Source organism: Camelina sativa, chromosome 11 (assembly GCF_000633955.1).
Source record: "Camelina sativa cultivar DH55 chromosome 11, Cs, whole genome shotgun sequence".
Lineage (NCBI taxonomy): Eukaryota > Viridiplantae > Streptophyta > Magnoliopsida > Brassicales > Brassicaceae > Camelina > Camelina sativa.
In genome coordinates this window covers 47,904,168-47,921,066 of record NC_025695.1, presented here as the reverse complement: position 1 = coordinate 47,921,066, position 16,899 = coordinate 47,904,168, and the positions used below count along the sequence as shown (strand labels likewise).

Genomic DNA, 16,899 nt, shown 5'->3' with positions numbered 1-16,899 from the left:
AAGGATGTAAGCCTAACGTCTACTCTTATACAATTTTAGTTGATGGTTTCTGTAAATTAGGAAAGATAGATGAAGCCTACAATGTTATGAATGACATGTCTGCCGATGGACTGAAACTCAACACTGTTGGTTATAACTGTTTGATATCTGCTTTCTGCAAGGAACATCGAATCACCGAGGCCATAGAGATATTCAGAGAGATGCCAAGAAAAGGCTGTAAACCCGATGTGTATACATTCAATTCGCTGATATCTGGACTCTGTGAGGTCGGTGAAATAGAGCATGCCTTATGGTTACATAGAGACATGATATCTGAAGGTGTTGTTGCCAACACTGTTACTTACAACACGCTGATCAACGCTTTTCTCAGAAGAGGCGAAATCAAAGAAGCTCGTAAACTAGTCAATGAGATGGTTTTCCAGGGATCCCCGCTTGATGAGATCACCTACAATAGTCTGATAAAAGGGCTGTGCAGGGCCGGGGAGGTGGATAAAGCGAGAAGCTTGTTTGAAAAGATGTTAAGTGATGGGCTAGTACCGAGCAGCATCTCCTGCAACATACTTATAAACGGGCTCTGCAGAAGCGGGATGTTAGAAGAAGCGGTTGAATTTCAGAAAGAGATGGTTTTGAGAGGATCGACACCAGATATTGTGACGTATAACAGTCTGATAAACGGTCTGTGTAGGGCAGGTAGGATCGAAGATGGTGTGGCAATGTTTAAGAAGCTTCAGGCTGAAGGGATAACGCCTGATACGGTGACGTACAACACTTTGATGAGTTGGTTGTGCAAAGGAGGTTTTGTTTATGATGCTTGCTTGCTTCTGGATGAAGGTATAGAAGATGGTTTTGTTCCAAATGATAGAACCTGGTCAATTTTGTTACGGAGTCTTATTATCCCCCAAGAAACATTGGATAGACGAAGGTTTTATAATGCAGTTATCTGAAACTAAAAAAGAGAAGTAGTCTGTTTGGTTAGAATTGTAACTGTGGAATGTGTATTACTGTCTTTGTCATAGTGTGTTATACGGACCTCAATTAAAATGTCAATCAAGGTTTGTCAAGGCCCTTTTATAATGGGCGTTGGGCTATTTTCTTTTACTAGAAGGCTAGGCTGAATGAATGAATATTATGTATACAAAAATATTTGGACAATAATTTAGGCATGTTACCATATAAGTATTTGTCAAGTTATCATATATAAGTATTTGTCAAGTTTACACTTTTCTTGTAAATATTGCAACTTGTATCTATGTAGTTGTAGTTGTAGATCATGATTTTGTATCGCTTTTTAGTTACCAAGTCATTGGGGCTTAGTTTGCTTAACACTAGTAAAACACAAATATACATAAATATTCTGACAATTACTTTAGGCATGTTACCATATAAGTATTTGTCAAGTAAGGTTACACTTTTCTTGTAAATATTGCAACTTGTATCTATGTAGTAGTCTTGTAGATCATGATTTTGTTTCGCCTTACTTTAGTTACTAGTCATTGGGGCTTAGGTTGACTAGTAAAACACATTTATAAGACAATTAATTAAGGCATGTTGCCTTGCGTTCCTTTTAACATTTTATTCATGATTATGATTTCGTTTACCGTATTTCTTCTTCATATTCATAAAATATTTTAGAATTCATTATTCAGAATTCTATTTGTAGCTGAATAAAATAGTATTAAATTTCTATAAGAAAATCTGATAAAATAATCATATATAAAATAAATATTGGATGTAGATAGATACAACGCTCATAGGAAACAAAGAAAATATTCTAAATATAAAAAATAAGGAATCATCTCTAAGCAAAACTCATAATAAGAAGGTAGTATATATCTTAGAATAAATAAAATAAAATAAAATAAAATAAGAGAAGAAGCTTCTAGATAACCAAAACGGCAGCGGTTAACATAACGGCCACAGATCCGAAGACACCGTAAGTGTTGGAAACGGCGGCGCCCTGAGAAGGACCAGGAGCTTCAGTGGGAGATAAAGCTTCCGGCGACTCAGAGATAGGAGAATCAGCCGAAGGAGGAGAAGGAGGAGATGGAGGCGAAGCGGATGAATCTGGAGTCAATGCGGAAGCCGTTGGAGAAGGAGTAGGCGAAACCTCAGGGGAAGGAGTAGTGACCTTCTTAGGAGAAGGAGCCGGCGAAGAGATCCGTCTTCCTCCGACTGGAGCTGGAGCTGGAGCAGGAGATTGAGCTACCGTGAAAGAGATGAAAAGAGCGGCGAGGATAACAAACCCTAGAGATTTCGAGAAAGCCATTGTTTATAAGAGAGAGAGAGAGAGAGAGAGAGAGAGAGAGAGAGAGAGAGAGAGAGAGAGAGAGAGATTCGAGTTTAAGCTGGGTTTTGGTTTTTGCCTTTGCTTTGTAGTTTGTACGAAACTCCGCGACGAGGAGGGTTGCTTATATAGAGAAAGAAGAATTAGTGTGCACTGTTTTAAGGTGTATGATGTAATCTTGACCGTTGATATGATAAAACGAGGACCGACTTAAAATCGGACGGATGAGATATTATATGCTACAGAATTAAAAAAAAAACAAAAAAAAAAAGCCCATAAAGGATTGTGGGGACAAAAGACTAATCAGAAGGAAAAAAAGAGAACGCGGTTGGCTCAAACCTTCTCCCTTGACTACGGCGCTAACGGCTCTATGACAGCTGTTTGTTACTCAATCACAAGCGTACACGTGTTCGGTCTTATTGACGCGTGATTGTGTAACATGACCGTTGCGTTGTGTTGTGTCCTAATGATAAAATTATTATTTCTTTTTATTTTCTGAAACGGTCGAGTTATTTGGAAGCTTTGGTTCCATGCGGACACATGGTCCACTCTGTTTTTCTTCTTTTCTTTTTATACTTTTCCTTTTAGTTTTTTTTTTTCTTTTTTTATACTATGTTTTATAAATTTGATGATTTTACATTTCTACTCGTCTGATAATTTTAGATTTATATTAACTAGCTAATTAGTTCATACAATGTGTGGTTGAATACATAATAGATTTTTATTATATTTCAAAAAAAATTAAACTAAAATATTATTTTTATCTATTAACAATAACATAATCGAAAAAATATATTTTATCTGCTAAAATATAAATTTTCAAAAAAAATATAGTAATTTCTCAAAATAACATTCCTATCAACATTTTTTGGTATGGTTATTTATCATACAAAATTTAAAATATAAAAAAAAAAATTAGAATAAAAATTAACAAATTGATAAGCTATATTAATAAAAATGATAATATAGAAATTTAAATATTTTCCTAATATGAGTGAATCTATGTTTATCATGTTTTATAGAGGTTAAACATTGATTAAAAGAGTTTTTTTTACTGATATTGTAAACATAAGATTGTAGTATAGTAACATTGAATCAAATAAAATTATTAAAAAATATAGTAACTACGTATAAAATTATTGTGTAGAAAATATTCTTCATTTCAAAGTTTAAAGCAATGACTTTAGCTAACCAAAAATAATTAAAAATGTTAAAAAAATTAACCAAAACTATTTTTTCTTGAAAGATAAATATATTAATTGGAGAAATAAATGTAAAATTATTGGATAAGAGTTACATTTGAGTTAAATAGAGTTAGTTAATTATAAATAAATATTTTAATTTATTTTTGACTTAAAAGAAAAAAAATACCAAGTGGCTCAATCAAAATTTAAACTTACACATGATTTGATTGTTTTGTTGATATAAACTCAACACTCACACATAATATTCCAAATTGAAAATATTACTTTTGAAGTGACAAACTAAATTACTTTTCTTATAAAATTATATGAACTTCAATCTAAATATTTTTTAAAACCTTAAGGATAACTTCTATACTTTTGTTTTTTTTTTCACTTATCAATTGAATTTATAATGCTAGATTTCATACTAATGGTTTTATCTTTAAAGGATTTAGTTAAATGGTATTTTTAAAATTACCTTTTTCATTTTAGTTAAGTTCTTTTTGTTTACAAAAAAACCTAAAATCTTAAATAATATAAATATTATATTAATCTTTACATACTTGTCTATTGGATCACAAAACAAAATAGACTTTATGAATATAGTTTATAGATTTTACAAAACAAATTAGACTTTATAAATAGATAATTATATTGATAATTAAGAATTATGCATGAATATGTGAGATAACCATAGTACATGATAGAGAATCAGAGATAGATCTTTTCAACTTCATGACCTAATTGTGTAGTGAATATTGTAGAAGAGTATGAAAAATAATGACTTATAAGATGCTAATCTAAAATAGACAATGAAGATAAATCTTTTAAAACCTAAAATAAAAACAATTTAAGATATACACATCATACAAACTCTAAAATTAAAATTTAGAATTAAGTTTTTACAATGATATTTAAATTGAATTTTTAGACCCATACAATAACAATAACAAAACAAAAAAATATATATTGAGATATAGTGGAAGAGGATGAGAGGATGAAAGAATGAGAGAATAAGAAAATAAGTATTTATAGGAAGAGAAATGATGAAAAATTATATTGAAAAAAATGTGAATTACAATTCTAATTTATTATTTGTTTTAATATAATTGAGTGGAGAAATATAGTTAATGCTTCAGTTTTATATTAAAATATGAGTTAAATGTATAAATTAAATTTTTTTTAATTTGTAGTTTAATAATTAATATAATTTTTTTTTTGTTAAAGTCATTGTCAAGTGAGGAACAAGGAGAAAGTGAAACTTTATACATGATTTTGATATCGACTACATAAAATTTCCGTTACTTAACACAATACTGCTTTTATAGTTTTATTTGATCTGATTAGTATAACTTTAGTATATCAACCCTAGAAAGACTTTGAATTGAAATTTCCGAATTGGAAGCGGTGACTTTTATGGAGTTTATTGTTAAGAGTCGTCAATATGACTGAAAATTAAGTAACTAGTTTTGTTAATCATGACACCTTTAATTGCAGTTTACTTCACTAATCATAACATCTCGGCTCCAATATGTATGTCTGTAACATGTGAATCAGAGGATCAAGTCTCAAGCTTCTCCATCGTCGGATACAAAGCACCATCCACTTTTGTCGTAAGCTCGTCCAAGATCATGTCAAGCTTCTGCACCTGAAACTCGGTGAGTGAATCGGATCATGTGATGTTGAGATTAAGAATGTAATTTAAAAGGCTTAAAACACCTGCCACACTTTTTATTACGGTTTAAATGTTAGAAACAAACTTTTACATGTTCTCAACCAAAGGATGACACACTTCAAAGCTGGCCTCTTTTTTCACAAGAATTGTAGGAAAAAATAATAATCAGATAGTATTAGATTTGAAGATAAACCAATCTAATCGAAGTTTCTCAGACAGATCAAACGTCTTTGTCTTGTTCTTCTGTGTCAAACGTCTTTGTCTTGTTCTTCTGTGTCAACATCTTCCCTCGTTTTTGAAGTATCATATTTTTATGTTTCTTAATTTGTTTTGGTACGTCCTGGTTTTTACGCTTAGGACTCAGTTTCAGACTCAGTAGTCTTCTCCACAACATCGCCATTGAACTTCAAGCCATACATGTGACCCATCTTGGTCCGTTTTGTCTCTAAGTATCGCTTATTCTCCTTTGTGATGAGACTTAAGAGAGGGATTCTCCCAACAATGGCTAATCCATATCCCTTCAGGCCAACGTATTTAGCTGGATTATTCGTCATCAACTTCATCGTCCTCACGCCTAAATCCCTCAGTATCTGCCATGTTCAAGGAGACGAATTAGTGAAATACCTCTGGCATACATGTTTTCTATATTGGATGGTAATGCGAGCTTGGTTAATACCTGTGCACCAATCCCATACTCTCTAGAATCAACAGGAAGTCCTAATTCCTCATTAGCTTCAACCGTGTCTCGACCAGCATCTTGCAGATTGTAAGCTCGAAGCTTGTGTCCTAAACCAATCCCTCTTCCTTCATGTCCGCGAAGGTAAACCAACACACCGCGACCATTAGACTCGATCTGCTGCATCGCAAGAGCTAGCTGGTTCCCGCAATCGCACCTTGCAGACCCAAATATGTCTCCTGTGAGACATTCGGAATGAACCCTCACGAGAATCTCTTGACCGTCACTAATCTCACCCTGCCGCAATTTCAGACAAATGGGATATTAGCTAAAAATCTCATAGGACAACGAGGGACGTTCCTAAACATTGTTCTAACCTTAACCATTGCAATGTGCTCTATTCCGTCTAATATGGACTTATAGCAGTAAGCTGTGAAAGGTCCCCACATTGTCGGGATCCGAGCAGCAGAAGAACGCTCTACAAGTTTGTCGCTCTTCCTTCTATATCTGTTCTTATTTAGAAACACAAAGTTTAGATCTTTAGCTTCAAGAGAAACAGAGAGATGATAACAGACACAAAGCCTTGAAATTCACAGTCCTTTACCTGATCAAATCTGCGATGGATACAATTTTTAGGTTATTCTCAGCTGCAAATTCACGGAGCTTTGGTAATCTGGCCATGGAACCATCATCATCAACAATTTCACAAAGCACTCCAACAGGATCCAGTCCAGCTAAAACAGTAAGATCAACAGATGCTTCAGTGTGTCCAGCCCTTTTCAGAACCCCGCCTTCACGATACTTCAGCGGAAAAATATGACCTGGACGGTTGAAATCCTCGGGCTTAGAGTCTCTTGATGCAAGAGACAATATCGTTGTGGCCCGATCACGAGCTGATACTCCAGTTGTTGTACCATGTTTGGCATCCTATGAAGACGAGCAAGGAAATTAGATAATTACCCGAAGGACCAAGATCGGAGCTTTTTTGAGAGAGAGTAACACCTACCACAGTCACTGTGAATGCAGTAGAGAGCTTTTCTTCGTTCTCCTTCTGATTAACCATTAGAGGAAGGTGCAATCTCTCAAGATCATCGTCTTTCATGCTCACACAAACTATCCCAGTTCCATGTTTCACAATAAAAGCCATAGCTTCAGGTGTTGCTAATTGAGCAGCCATTACCAAATCCCCTTCGTTTTCTCTATCTTCATCATCCACAACCACCACAAACTGCAACATTACCGCCAAAACCAATCAATCAATCAATCAATAGCGTAAAAACCAAACAAACAAGAAAAATTTGAAAATTTTGATCTTCTTGACACAGCAAAATGAAAAAACGAACCTTTCCTTGGCGTATATCTTCAATGGCCTGAGGGATAGAAGAGAAACCTGGAGTAGGTAGATCCAACTCAAAGTCATCATCTTCAGCAACAAAACCATTGGCTGGTGCAGGAGCAGAATCTGCAGCAAGTGTTCCAAGTGAAACAGGATTAGCCTCTTCTTCTTCTTCTTCGGTCCGATCAACAATGAGAGATTCATTTGAAAGAGGAGCGTTCCCGTTGGTGAATGAGAGCAGATCATCTTCTCTAGAGATCACTGCAGCTTTAACTTTTCCAGTGTTTTTAATAGAAACTGATGATAAGTTTTTAGATGGTAAACTAACACGGTGTAGTCCATGGAGCAATGTGGTAGAGCTTTGGCTCAATCTGCACCAGAATCATACAAATCAATAAGGCAAAACGAGTGAAGAAGCAAACAATTCGTTCTGTGAAAACAATCACGATCCATTTTAATCACAAATTCTAAGGTCAACGAAACGCAATTACAAATTCTAAGATCTAAACTGCAGATTCGAATTGAATCTGTTAATCATATCCCCCCTTACAAAAATCAATTAACCAATGAAGATTGAAGAAAGAAAAAAACTTACCTTGAGCGGGAAAGAGATATGGTGGAAGGAGACGATGAAGAGAGATTGATCGAAGACATTGTTTTCTATCAAGAGAAACCCTTATCGAAAAATCCAAAACTTTGGGTAGATTTCTTCTAGTCCAAGATCTCTCCCACTTAAGTTCTTCGATTAAGATAGATCGGAGGCTTTATGAAGGAAGATGCAGGGGGAAGTGAGAGGATGGGTATAAGTTGCGGATGACGATAGCGATTAGCTAAGCTCTTTTCTTTTTTTTTTAAATGGCGGCGCAAATTGGTGCAATGAAGAAGAGAAGGAAGGATTTTGATTTTATATATAGTGCAACGAGGAGATAAGACCCACTTGCTTGGCTCTCTTGTCTTCTCCAACTATCATCTCTCATAGCAGCTGACCTTTTTAGACTAATTCTTTTTCGATCTTCGTTGTTGTTTTTTTTTTCTTACACATGTATCATGTATGTACTGTAACTACCACAAAACTAAGATAATAATTAATAAGATTTCCAAATCAAATCAAATCTCCCAATAATTTATATAAGTGATAGCTATAAATATATAAGAAAAAAGTATAATATTATAATTATATGAGTGGCTGTCCATTCCCATGAGATACCAACCGCACATTGTTTATGTGTTTCCCATCCTCGCTTCTTGGTTGGATTGGAATGGTCCTGCATTATTATGCATCTGTGCTTCAAGGAAAAAAAATATGTATATAGTACTACTATTAGTTTTAATTTGCTTAATCATGTAAATGTAATAGTATAGTTTAATAAATGTGGATTCTGTGACTCTGCATGCGTTGTTGGTATTCATAAGTCATAACACGAATCGAAACCGATGGTGAAATATGAATAGATGATGACGGGATTTGTATTTTATATTTAATCAATTAAAGAATAGCCAAACTAGTTGCTACCTAGAAAACAAAACAAGAAAACTCATAAGTCATAACTGAGAAGGATCAGAGAAGAGAAAAATAATTGAATGTCTAAGCAAGAAACTCACTTACCTAGTTACACCAGGTCGGCCATTAGGAAGTGGAAATCACCATCTTTATCAAATCCAAGTAGTTTAGTCTCAAAAACCATGCACATGGTCCAAATAAACATCTCCAATTCTAAGTGAAAAGATGAATCCTCCATAATTACAAATATAAAACTAACCTTAAAATTAAAATGTGTAAAAAATTACATTCAATTAACCATTTAGAAAAAAATAATTAAGATTAATTAATTAAATAAATAAATATAATTAATTAAAAATAAAAACGTTGACAGATCAAAAATTTTAAAAAAATATAGAAAAGTAAAAAAAAAAATCTATTCAGATCAAAACTAATTTGTACTTGAACAAAAAAAAAGTACAAAGAAAAATTAACAGATAAGATTTTTTTTAAAATACAGATAATTATTAGTTAAAAAAAAAATGCTCTCTCTAATAAAATTATACACGAAAATTACTAAATATATATATTTTTTTAAATATAAACTAATCAGAATTTCAAAAACTAAGATTTTATATCCAAGTAGACAATAAAATTATTTTTAATAATTAGATTTCGAATATTATATTAAGATTTCAAATTATGATTCTCGTATCATCTTTCTTTTATTTTATTTACAAATTGTTGGAATTTTCATATAGTTGATAAATTAATAAATTTTATTTGCTCACAATTATAATATTAAAATTACTACATCATATTTCACAAAATATTGATGCAAATATAGTAAACAAACAATATAAAACTGTAATATACATCAAAAAAATAAAATACTGTAATATTATAAAATAATTAGTATTAAAAAATACATATATAGATTTATAGAACTATTAAAAATAAATATTATCTTAAACAAAATAATTTTTAAAAGAAATATAGTATATAACAATAATTTTTATTATTATATTATAATTTTTTTTAAATATTAATATTTAAGTACATGATATCTCCTAGTATATACTTATTTGAGAAGATCAGTACACACCACATGTATGGAATGGACAAGCCCATCTAACTCATGTTTCAAGTTCCATTATATGGGTTGTAAACTTGTAATTGCACTTAACAACAAAAAAAAAACTGACTCGGTTCAATATAATATGATTCCGGTTCGAATAGTCCGGTTAAAATTAAAGAACCGAAGACTATTTTTTTTTTAGATTTCAGTTAATAATTTCACTTTCGTCCTTGACATGAATCACATGATTCACATCCACTCATCAGCGTCTGTTGTTGTTACTCTCCGGCGAGAAACACACTAAAACACACACACTTCGCCGTCACAGTCTCTTTCTCTCTCTCTCTCTCTTAATCGCCGGCGCGATGGAGAGTTTCGCTCTTCACTCTCTCTCCACCACCGCCACTTCCACCTTACTCTCTCATCACCATCCCTCTCGTCTCTCTCTTCTCCGCCGTACCTCCTCGAGATCTCCGCCTTCAACAATCTCCCTCCGATCTCAACCTCTCTCCTTCCCTCTCCTCAAACCAATCCCCAGATTCTCCACACGAATCGCCGCCGCACCACAAGACAACGCTCCCCCTACTCCTCCTCCTCCTCCTCCTCCTCCTCCATCAACTCCGTCTCTTCAATTGCCACAAGGAGCAAAACTCGTCCCTCTGATTCTCTCCGTCTCCGTCGGTCTTATCCTCCGATTTGCTGTCTCTGTACCGGAAGGAGTCACACCACAAGGCTGGCAGCTACTCTCGATCTTCCTCTCAACAATCGCAGGTCTCGTCCTTAGTCCTCTCCCAGTCGGAGCTTGGGCTTTCATCGGCCTCACCGCTTCAGTCGTCACAAAGACGCTCTCTTTCTCAGCCGCTTTCTCGGCTTTCACAAGCGAGGTCATCTGGTTGATCGTTATCTCTTTCTTCTTCGCTCGTGGCTTCGTTAAAACAGGTCTCGGCGATAGGATCGCTACTTACTTTGTCAAATGGCTTGGTAAGAGTACTTTAGGTTTATCTTATGGTCTCACGCTTAGTGAAGCTTTGATTGCTCCTGCAATGCCTAGTACTACCGCTAGAGCTGGTGGCATTTTCTTGCCCATCATCAAGTCTCTCTCGCTTTCTGCTGGAAGTAAACCGGGAGATCCTTCTTCCAAGAAACTAGGGTCTTACCTGATTCAATCTCAGTTCCAGGTTAGTCCGCTTTGAATCATTAGTTGACGTATAACTTCTTGTCTCGAAGTTGGATTCGTTGGCTCCAATGCGTAGTTAGTAATGCGTGTGATGTGATTCTGAGAATAAGTTTGCAACTTTGTCCAATTTGCGTCTCAATCTGAGGGCTGCTTTGATGTGTTATTTTGATTTTTTCAAACTACGGTTCTGCTTCTCTGATTCTGTTCTGATATTTGACAGTGCGCCGGGAACTCTAGTGCTCTTTTCTTGACTGCTGCAGCTCAGAATTTGCTGTGTCTCAAGTTAGCTGAGGAGCTTGGAGTAGTGATCGCAAACCCGTGGGTTTCTTGGTTTAAGGCTGCTAGTTTACCCGCTATCATATCACTTCTTTGTACTCCATATATCCTCTACAAGCTTTATCCTCCCGAAACCAAGGACACACCGGATGCTCCAGGTATTGCTGCAATGAAGCTCAAGCAAATGGGCCCTGTCACTAAAAATGAATGGATCATGGTTGGTACAATGCTTCTTGCTGTCACTCTTTGGATCTGCGGGTAAGTCGTAGATAACTCTCATGTTACTTTTGTATCAGTAACGTTGGTTAAAAAAAGTCTTAGCATATACATGGGTTAATTATCATATTCAGGGAGACCCTCGGAATACCAAGTGTTGTAGCTGCTATGATCGGTCTCTCCATACTTCTTCTGCTTGGTGTCCTCAATTGGGACGATTGCCTAAGCGAAAAATCAGCATGGGACACATTAGCTTGGTTTGCTGTCTTGGTGGGAATGGCAGGACAGCTCACAAACCTCGGTGTTGTAACATGGATGTCTGACTGTGTAGCGAAAGCTCTCCAATCTCTCTCCTTGGGCTGGCCTGCTGCGTTTGGACTTCTCCAAGCGGCTTACTTCTTCATTCACTACCTTTTTGCAAGCCAAACGGGTCATGTCGGAGCGCTCTTCTCAGCTTTCCTTGCTATGAATATAGCAGCAGGTGTTCCGGGGATTGTAGCTGCACTTGCTTTAGCTTACAACACCAATCTATTTGGTGCTTTGACTCATTACAGTAGCGGTCAAGCCGCTGTTTACTATGGAGGTAAATTATCATCATCCAAGAACAGAACAGAACAGAACTCTTATCTGTGTGGTTAAAAGTCCCTAAACTTTAACTTTTGCGTGTTTTTATTTTTCTTGCAGCGGGTTATGTTGATCTGCCTGATGTATTCAAGATTGGATTCGTGATGGCGACGATCAATGCGATAATCTGGGGAGTAGTTGGAACTTTCTGGTGGAAATTTTTGGGTCTCTACTAAGGAGCGCTCCCCCAGCAGAAGTTGGTCTTGAAGCTTTTGCAAAGACGGATACAATTTTTTTCTACTTGCAATTAGAGAAGCAGACAATTCTTTGCCACATTACATAGATAGATATACAAAGATCTATCTCGATTTGTTTCTCTTATGGAAATATCGTATTTCTTTTCAGAGCAAGTTCAAAAATATGAAGAAATTTGTTTTTGGTAAAACGAAATTGTCTGGGTAATAAAATGGAGAAAATACTGAATGTGAGGAGTGAATCTCCAATGCAAGGATCGAGCTAAACATAACAAATAAGTGAAAATATAAGTTTAGCTCCACAAGCATCACTCTCATATGTTGTCGTCCTTGATGATATGATGATGTTTCGTATGGTACAATCATCCCCCACCATTTTTGTTGTTGTTATTCAATTATGTATTTACATATAACGAGAAAAATAAGAATAACGTTATATTTTAACTTTTTCATAACTAAAATTGTATATAACTCAAATATAAACCAAAAAAAAAAACATAGGGATAAAAAAAAAAAACAGGAAATAATAAAATATCACTTTCCCTCTCGCCGGCGAGAATAATAAACACAACTAAATCGGAGAGAGAAAAACTCAGCCGGCGATGGAGAGTTTGGCTCTTCTCCGTTCTCTCTCAGTCTCCACTTCTTCATCAGCCACCCATCTCAACCTCCGCCGTTATCATCCCAAATCATTGTCGTCGGTTTCCATTTACTCATCCCCAACCCTCCGATCACTCTCCATCTCCTCAACTCGATTCACACTCCACGCCACCGCCTCTTCCTCGCGGGAGAACCAGAACGAACCTCTCCCTCCTCCTCCGACGCCTCCGCAACAGCAGCAAGGAGCGAAGCTCATCCCTCTGGCAATCTCAATCTCAATAGGTCTCATGGTGAGATTCATAATCCCAAGACCAGAACAAGTAACCTCACAAGGATGGCNCTACTCCTCTCATCATCTACAAGCTTTACCCTCCTGAGCTGAAACACACACCAGAAGCTCCCGCTGCAGCTGCTAAGAAGCTTGAACGATTAGGTCCCATCACGAAAAACGAATGGATCATGCTCGCCTCTATGGCTTTCACCGTCTCTCTTTGGGTTTTCGGGTAAGCTTTCTTGCACCAAAACAAAATGCATTAGAGTATCATCTTAGAGATTTAGCATAACTTACTTATAGTTATAGAGCCGTTCTGATCTGATACCAGTCTACTTTTTATAAGAAAAACCGGTTTATAATCAGTAAGATCAAACATTTTCATCCAACTATTTATTGCAGAGAGGCAATAGGAATAGCAAGCGTTGTATCCGCGATGATCGGTCTATCAACGCTTTTGCTGTTAGGAGTTATAAACTGGGACGATTGTCTAAGTGACAAATCAGCTTGGGACTCCCTCACTTGGTTTGCGGTTTTGATTGGTATGGCTGGACAGCTAACAAACCTCGGTGTCGTTGCTTGGATGTCGGATTGTGTGGCAAAACTGCTACAATCCCTCTCCCTGACTTGGCCAGCTTCATTTATTATTCTCCAGGCTTGTTATCTCTTGATCCATTACCTATTTGCAAGCCAGACTGGTCACGCAGGAGCACTCTATTCCCCTTTCTTGGCGATGCAAATCGCTGCGGGAGTGCCAGGGGTTCTAGCAGCACTTTGCTTGGCTTTCAACAACAATCTCTCTGGTGCTTTGGCACATTTTAGTGGTGGACCAGCTGCTTTATATTACGGAGGTCCGTTTTCTTCTTTCATCTCCTTNATCGCTACTTACTTCGTCAGATGCCTTGGCAAAAGCACTCTTGGTTTATCTTATGGTCTTGCCTTCTGTGACATGCTTATGGGTTTGATTATGCCCTCTACCATGGCTAGAGCCGGTGGCGTTTTCTTGCCCGTCATTAAATCTCTCTCTCTCTCCGCCGGAAGCTACCCCGGAGACCCATCTTCCAGAAAACTCGGTTCTTTTCTTATTCAAACCCAATTGCAGGTAACAAAAACCAATAAATGAGGTGATTTTAAAGCTTTGGTCTTTGTATCATAGCATACATGTTACGTCTTAGTTTTAAGGGTGTTTTGATGTTGTTGCTCTGTTGTGTGACAGTGTTCAGGAGCTTCTGGTGCGATTCTTCTGACATCAGCTGCACAAAACTTGCTATGTCTCAAACTAGCCAGAGAAGTTGGTGTTGTAATCTCGAATCCATGGATCACTTGGTTTAAAGTGGCGAGTGTTCCTGCGTTTGTTTCTCTTCTTTCTACTCCTCTCATCATCTACAAGCTTTACCCTCCTGAGCTGAAACACACACCAGAAGCTCCCGCTGCAGCTGCTAAGAAGCTTGAACGATTAGGTCCCATCACGAAAAACGAATGGATCATGCTCGCCTCTATGGCTTTCACCGTCTCTCTTTGGGTTTTCGGGTAAGCTTTCTTGCACCAAAACAAAATGCATTAGAGTATCATCTTAGAGATTTAGCATAACTTACTTATAGTTATAGAGCCGTTCTGATCTGATACCAGTCTACTTTTTATAAGAAAAACCGGTTTATAATCAGTAAGATCAAACATTTTCATCCAACTATTTATTGCAGAGAGGCAATAGGAATAGCAAGCGTTGTATCCGCGATGATCGGTCTATCAACGCTTTTGCTGTTAGGAGTTATAAACTGGGACGATTGTCTAAGTGACAAATCAGCTTGGGACTCCCTCACTTGGTTTGCGGTTTTGATTGGTATGGCTGGACAGCTAACAAACCTCGGTGTCGTTGCTTGGATGTCGGATTGTGTGGCAAAACTGCTACAATCCCTCTCCCTGACTTGGCCAGCTTCATTTATTATTCTCCAGGCTTGTTATCTCTTGATCCATTACCTATTTGCAAGCCAGACTGGTCACGCAGGAGCACTCTATTCCCCTTTCTTGGCGATGCAAATCGCTGCGGGAGTGCCAGGGGTTCTAGCAGCACTTTGCTTGGCTTTCAACAACAATCTCTCTGGTGCTTTGGCACATTTTAGTGGTGGACCAGCTGCTTTATATTACGGAGGTCCGTTTTCTTCTTTCATCTCCTTCCGTTATTGTGAATAAATCGACCATTTATTTTTATGTAAACACTTTTTTTCTTACAATGAGTTCTTGGTCTGGATCTGCTGCAGCTGGATATGTAGATCTGAGTGATATGTTTAGAGTCGGGTTCGTGATGGCTCTTGTACAAGCAGTCATCTGGGGAGGTGTTGGATCTTTTTGGTGGAAATTTTTGGGTCTCTACTGAATGAATTATACCGAACCGGAATCAGTCCCTGAGCATTTGATCCAACCAAATACAGAAACAATAGTTTCGGCTTTAAGGGTATCAGTTGAAAAATATCTGGTAATTCAAGTTCACTGCGATTTTTTAACTGAATATAATAAAAATGTTAATCTTAGATGTTATAGAACTTGGAACAATGCATCCTGTTTTACATCCTGAACCGAAACTTCAAATTGGTCCAATTTCAGTTATATTCAACGGAAGAAACCAAATTTTTGCACAAACTGACACAATATTATACAGGCGATGAGGCGAAGGCCTAATTTTCACCGGAGTCTCGCAATATGAAAAATCTAGACGCTCTCTGCTTATATATAGTCTTCAAGATTTCTACGTTATTTCCTGATCCTGCAGCTGTAATGCATAACCAATAAATAACATGAAACTAAAAGTCAATAAGAAACACCATAAAGCATGAGAGCATAGGTTTAGTAAAGAAGAAAAGAACGGCGTTTTCGAGTTTTATACAAAGCAAACCTTTGCGATAAAAGCCAATACCAAAAACTACAGGAGACTAGAGAGTATTAGAGTCACATAGAATCCAGAAAGATTCACATTCTTCCCTTTCACACAAACATAGTTAGCTCTGGTCGGCTATAGACATTGTTCTGCTCATCTTCAAGCACCGGGTAGGCAGCAACAAGCGTGTCCTTAGCACCAATGTATAGCGAATTGTAAATCTTCCAGTACACTTCGCGGACTTTACGTGCTGGATGAAACAAACCCTGCAAACAATAGTTCAGAATTACAGCTGCACCTAATGCAACTCGCATTCCTTCAATGGCTTCCATCACCGCGTTAATGACGTGGGGAGATGTCTCAAATATGTTGGGCCAAATGAAGTTAAGCAAGTGAACCAAAGCGTCTTCACATCCCAAACCAGCTACACCTAATGCCATATGTTTTACGGCTGACGCGGCGGTTTGTCTGTGAACCAAATCTCTGTCCATGAGCGCATCCTCTAGCAACGGTGTGACTGCGTATATGTAATCTTTGCCCATTTCTCCAATGTACTCGAAGAGGAAGGAAAGAGATTTCAGAACACCATTTTGGACGTTTAGCTCTGGAACACGGTACTCATTCATCAAAGCAGGTAAGACGGTGAAGGGAGAGCATGTTTCAGCGACAATGGCGATGGCGACTGTGGTGCAAACACGGTTCTGACGTTCTTGGACTTTGAGGTTGTTCAGCAACGTGGCAAGAACGTCCTGTGGTCCAATGGCTTTGGCGATGTACCCGAAAGTGTTGACCGTGGCACGACGAATACCTTTCTTATGAGCCTTGAGCATTTCGAGAAGCTCAAAACAGATTCTCATCCATTCTCTGGCTGGAACAAACTCAGCACCACGATCTGCAATCCTACCAACCAGGTCGATACAATTCTCTTGCACTTTCTCGTGTCTGTTCTTCAAAAT

The 16,899-nt window shown here is 37.2% G+C and overlaps 6 protein-coding genes across 8 annotated transcripts in view; 3 read left to right on the top strand and 3 right to left on the bottom strand.

Annotated features, from left to right (window-relative positions):
- LOC104727062 (pentatricopeptide repeat-containing protein At5g64320, mitochondrial) overlaps positions 1–1,098 on the top strand; it is a 3,106-nt gene extending 2,008 nt beyond the window's left edge. Inside the window, exon 2 of the mRNA XM_010446062.2 lies at positions 267–1,098. Within this exon, the coding sequence (XP_010444364.1) occupies positions 267–944 (678 nt within the window). The 3' untranslated portion in view covers positions 945–1,098. The remainder of the gene's footprint in view (positions 1–266) is intronic.
- LOC104727061 (classical arabinogalactan protein 1-like) lies at positions 1,695–2,347 on the bottom strand. The gene has a single exon (XM_010446061.2). It carries the CDS (start codon positions 2,264–2,266, stop codon positions 1,880–1,882), a length of 387 nt encoding a protein of 128 aa, XP_010444363.1. The 5' UTR covers positions 2,267–2,347; the 3' UTR covers positions 1,695–1,879.
- Positions 5,166–8,177, bottom strand: LOC104727060 (bifunctional riboflavin biosynthesis protein RIBA 1, chloroplastic-like). The gene is made up of 7 exons (XM_010446060.2): positions 7,751–8,177; positions 7,163–7,526; positions 6,826–7,047; positions 6,424–6,746; positions 6,197–6,326; positions 5,820–6,116; positions 5,166–5,733 (listed from the first exon to the last, which is right to left on the bottom strand). The coding sequence occupies exons 1-7, from the start codon at positions 7,807–7,809 to the stop codon at positions 5,497–5,499; spliced, it is 1,632 nt and encodes a 543-aa protein (XP_010444362.1). The 5' UTR covers positions 7,810–8,177; the 3' UTR covers positions 5,166–5,496.
- Positions 9,945–12,352, top strand: LOC104727059 (dicarboxylate transporter 2.1, chloroplastic). The gene is made up of 4 exons (XM_010446059.2): positions 9,945–10,891; positions 11,111–11,424; positions 11,517–11,965; positions 12,067–12,352. The coding sequence occupies exons 1-4, from the start codon at positions 10,079–10,081 to the stop codon at positions 12,180–12,182; spliced, it is 1,692 nt and encodes a 563-aa protein (XP_010444361.1). The 5' UTR covers positions 9,945–10,078; the 3' UTR covers positions 12,183–12,352.
- LOC104727058 (dicarboxylate transporter 2.2, chloroplastic-like) lies at positions 12,697–15,644 on the top strand. 2 transcript variants are annotated; one of them, XM_010446058.2, is made up of 6 exons: positions 12,697–13,142; positions 13,697–13,774; positions 13,824–14,173; positions 14,288–14,601; positions 14,772–15,220; positions 15,330–15,644. In XM_010446058.2, the coding sequence occupies exons 1-6, from the start codon at positions 12,803–12,805 to the stop codon at positions 15,443–15,445; spliced, it is 1,647 nt and encodes a 548-aa protein (XP_010444360.1). In that variant the 5' UTR covers positions 12,697–12,802; the 3' UTR covers positions 15,446–15,644. The 2 variants fall into 2 exon arrangements, with proteins under 2 accessions (XP_010444360.1, XP_010444359.1); XM_010446057.2 differs by lacking the exon at positions 12,697–13,142 and adding an exon at positions 13,147–13,303 and having other exon boundaries at positions 13,474–14,173.
- The window catches only part of LOC104727056 (splicing factor 3B subunit 1-like), a 5,003-nt gene continuing 3,991 nt past the window's right edge, over positions 15,888–16,899 (bottom strand). Inside the window, exon 3 of one of the 2 annotated variants that reach the window (XM_010446056.2) lies at positions 15,888–16,751. In XM_010446056.2, the coding sequence (XP_010444358.1) occupies positions 16,051–16,751 (701 nt within the window). In that variant the 3' untranslated portion in view covers positions 15,888–16,050. Of the gene's footprint in view, positions 16,852–16,899 lie in introns of both variants that reach the window. The other variant, XM_019232562.1, reaches the window with a different exon arrangement.

Excerpts from the sequence above, each read along its gene's own strand:
- LOC104727061 (XM_010446061.2), bottom strand. The coding sequence starts at position 2,266 with ATGGCTTTCTCGAAATCTCTAGGGTTTGTTATCCTCGCCGCTCTTTTC.
- LOC104727060 (XM_010446060.2), bottom strand. The coding sequence starts at position 7,809 with ATGTCTTCGATCAATCTCTCTTCATCGTCTCCTTCCACCATATCTCTT. Across the intron at positions 7,048-7,162 it reads AAGATATACGCCAAGGAAAG|TTTGTGGTGGTTGTGGATGA; the intron begins GTTCGTTTTTTC and ends GTAATGTTGCAG. Across the intron at positions 6,327-6,423 it reads TCCATCGCAGATTTGATCAG|ATATAGAAGGAAGAGCGACA; the intron begins GTAAAGGACTGT and ends AAATAAGAACAG.
- LOC104727059 (XM_010446059.2), top strand. The coding sequence starts at position 10,079 with ATGGAGAGTTTCGCTCTTCACTCTCTCTCCACCACCGCCACTTCCACC. Across the intron at positions 11,425-11,516 it reads GTCACTCTTTGGATCTGCGG|GGAGACCCTCGGAATACCAA; the intron begins GTAAGTCGTAGA and ends TATCATATTCAG. Across the intron at positions 11,966-12,066 it reads AGCCGCTGTTTACTATGGAG|CGGGTTATGTTGATCTGCCT; the intron begins GTAAATTATCAT and ends TTTTTCTTGCAG.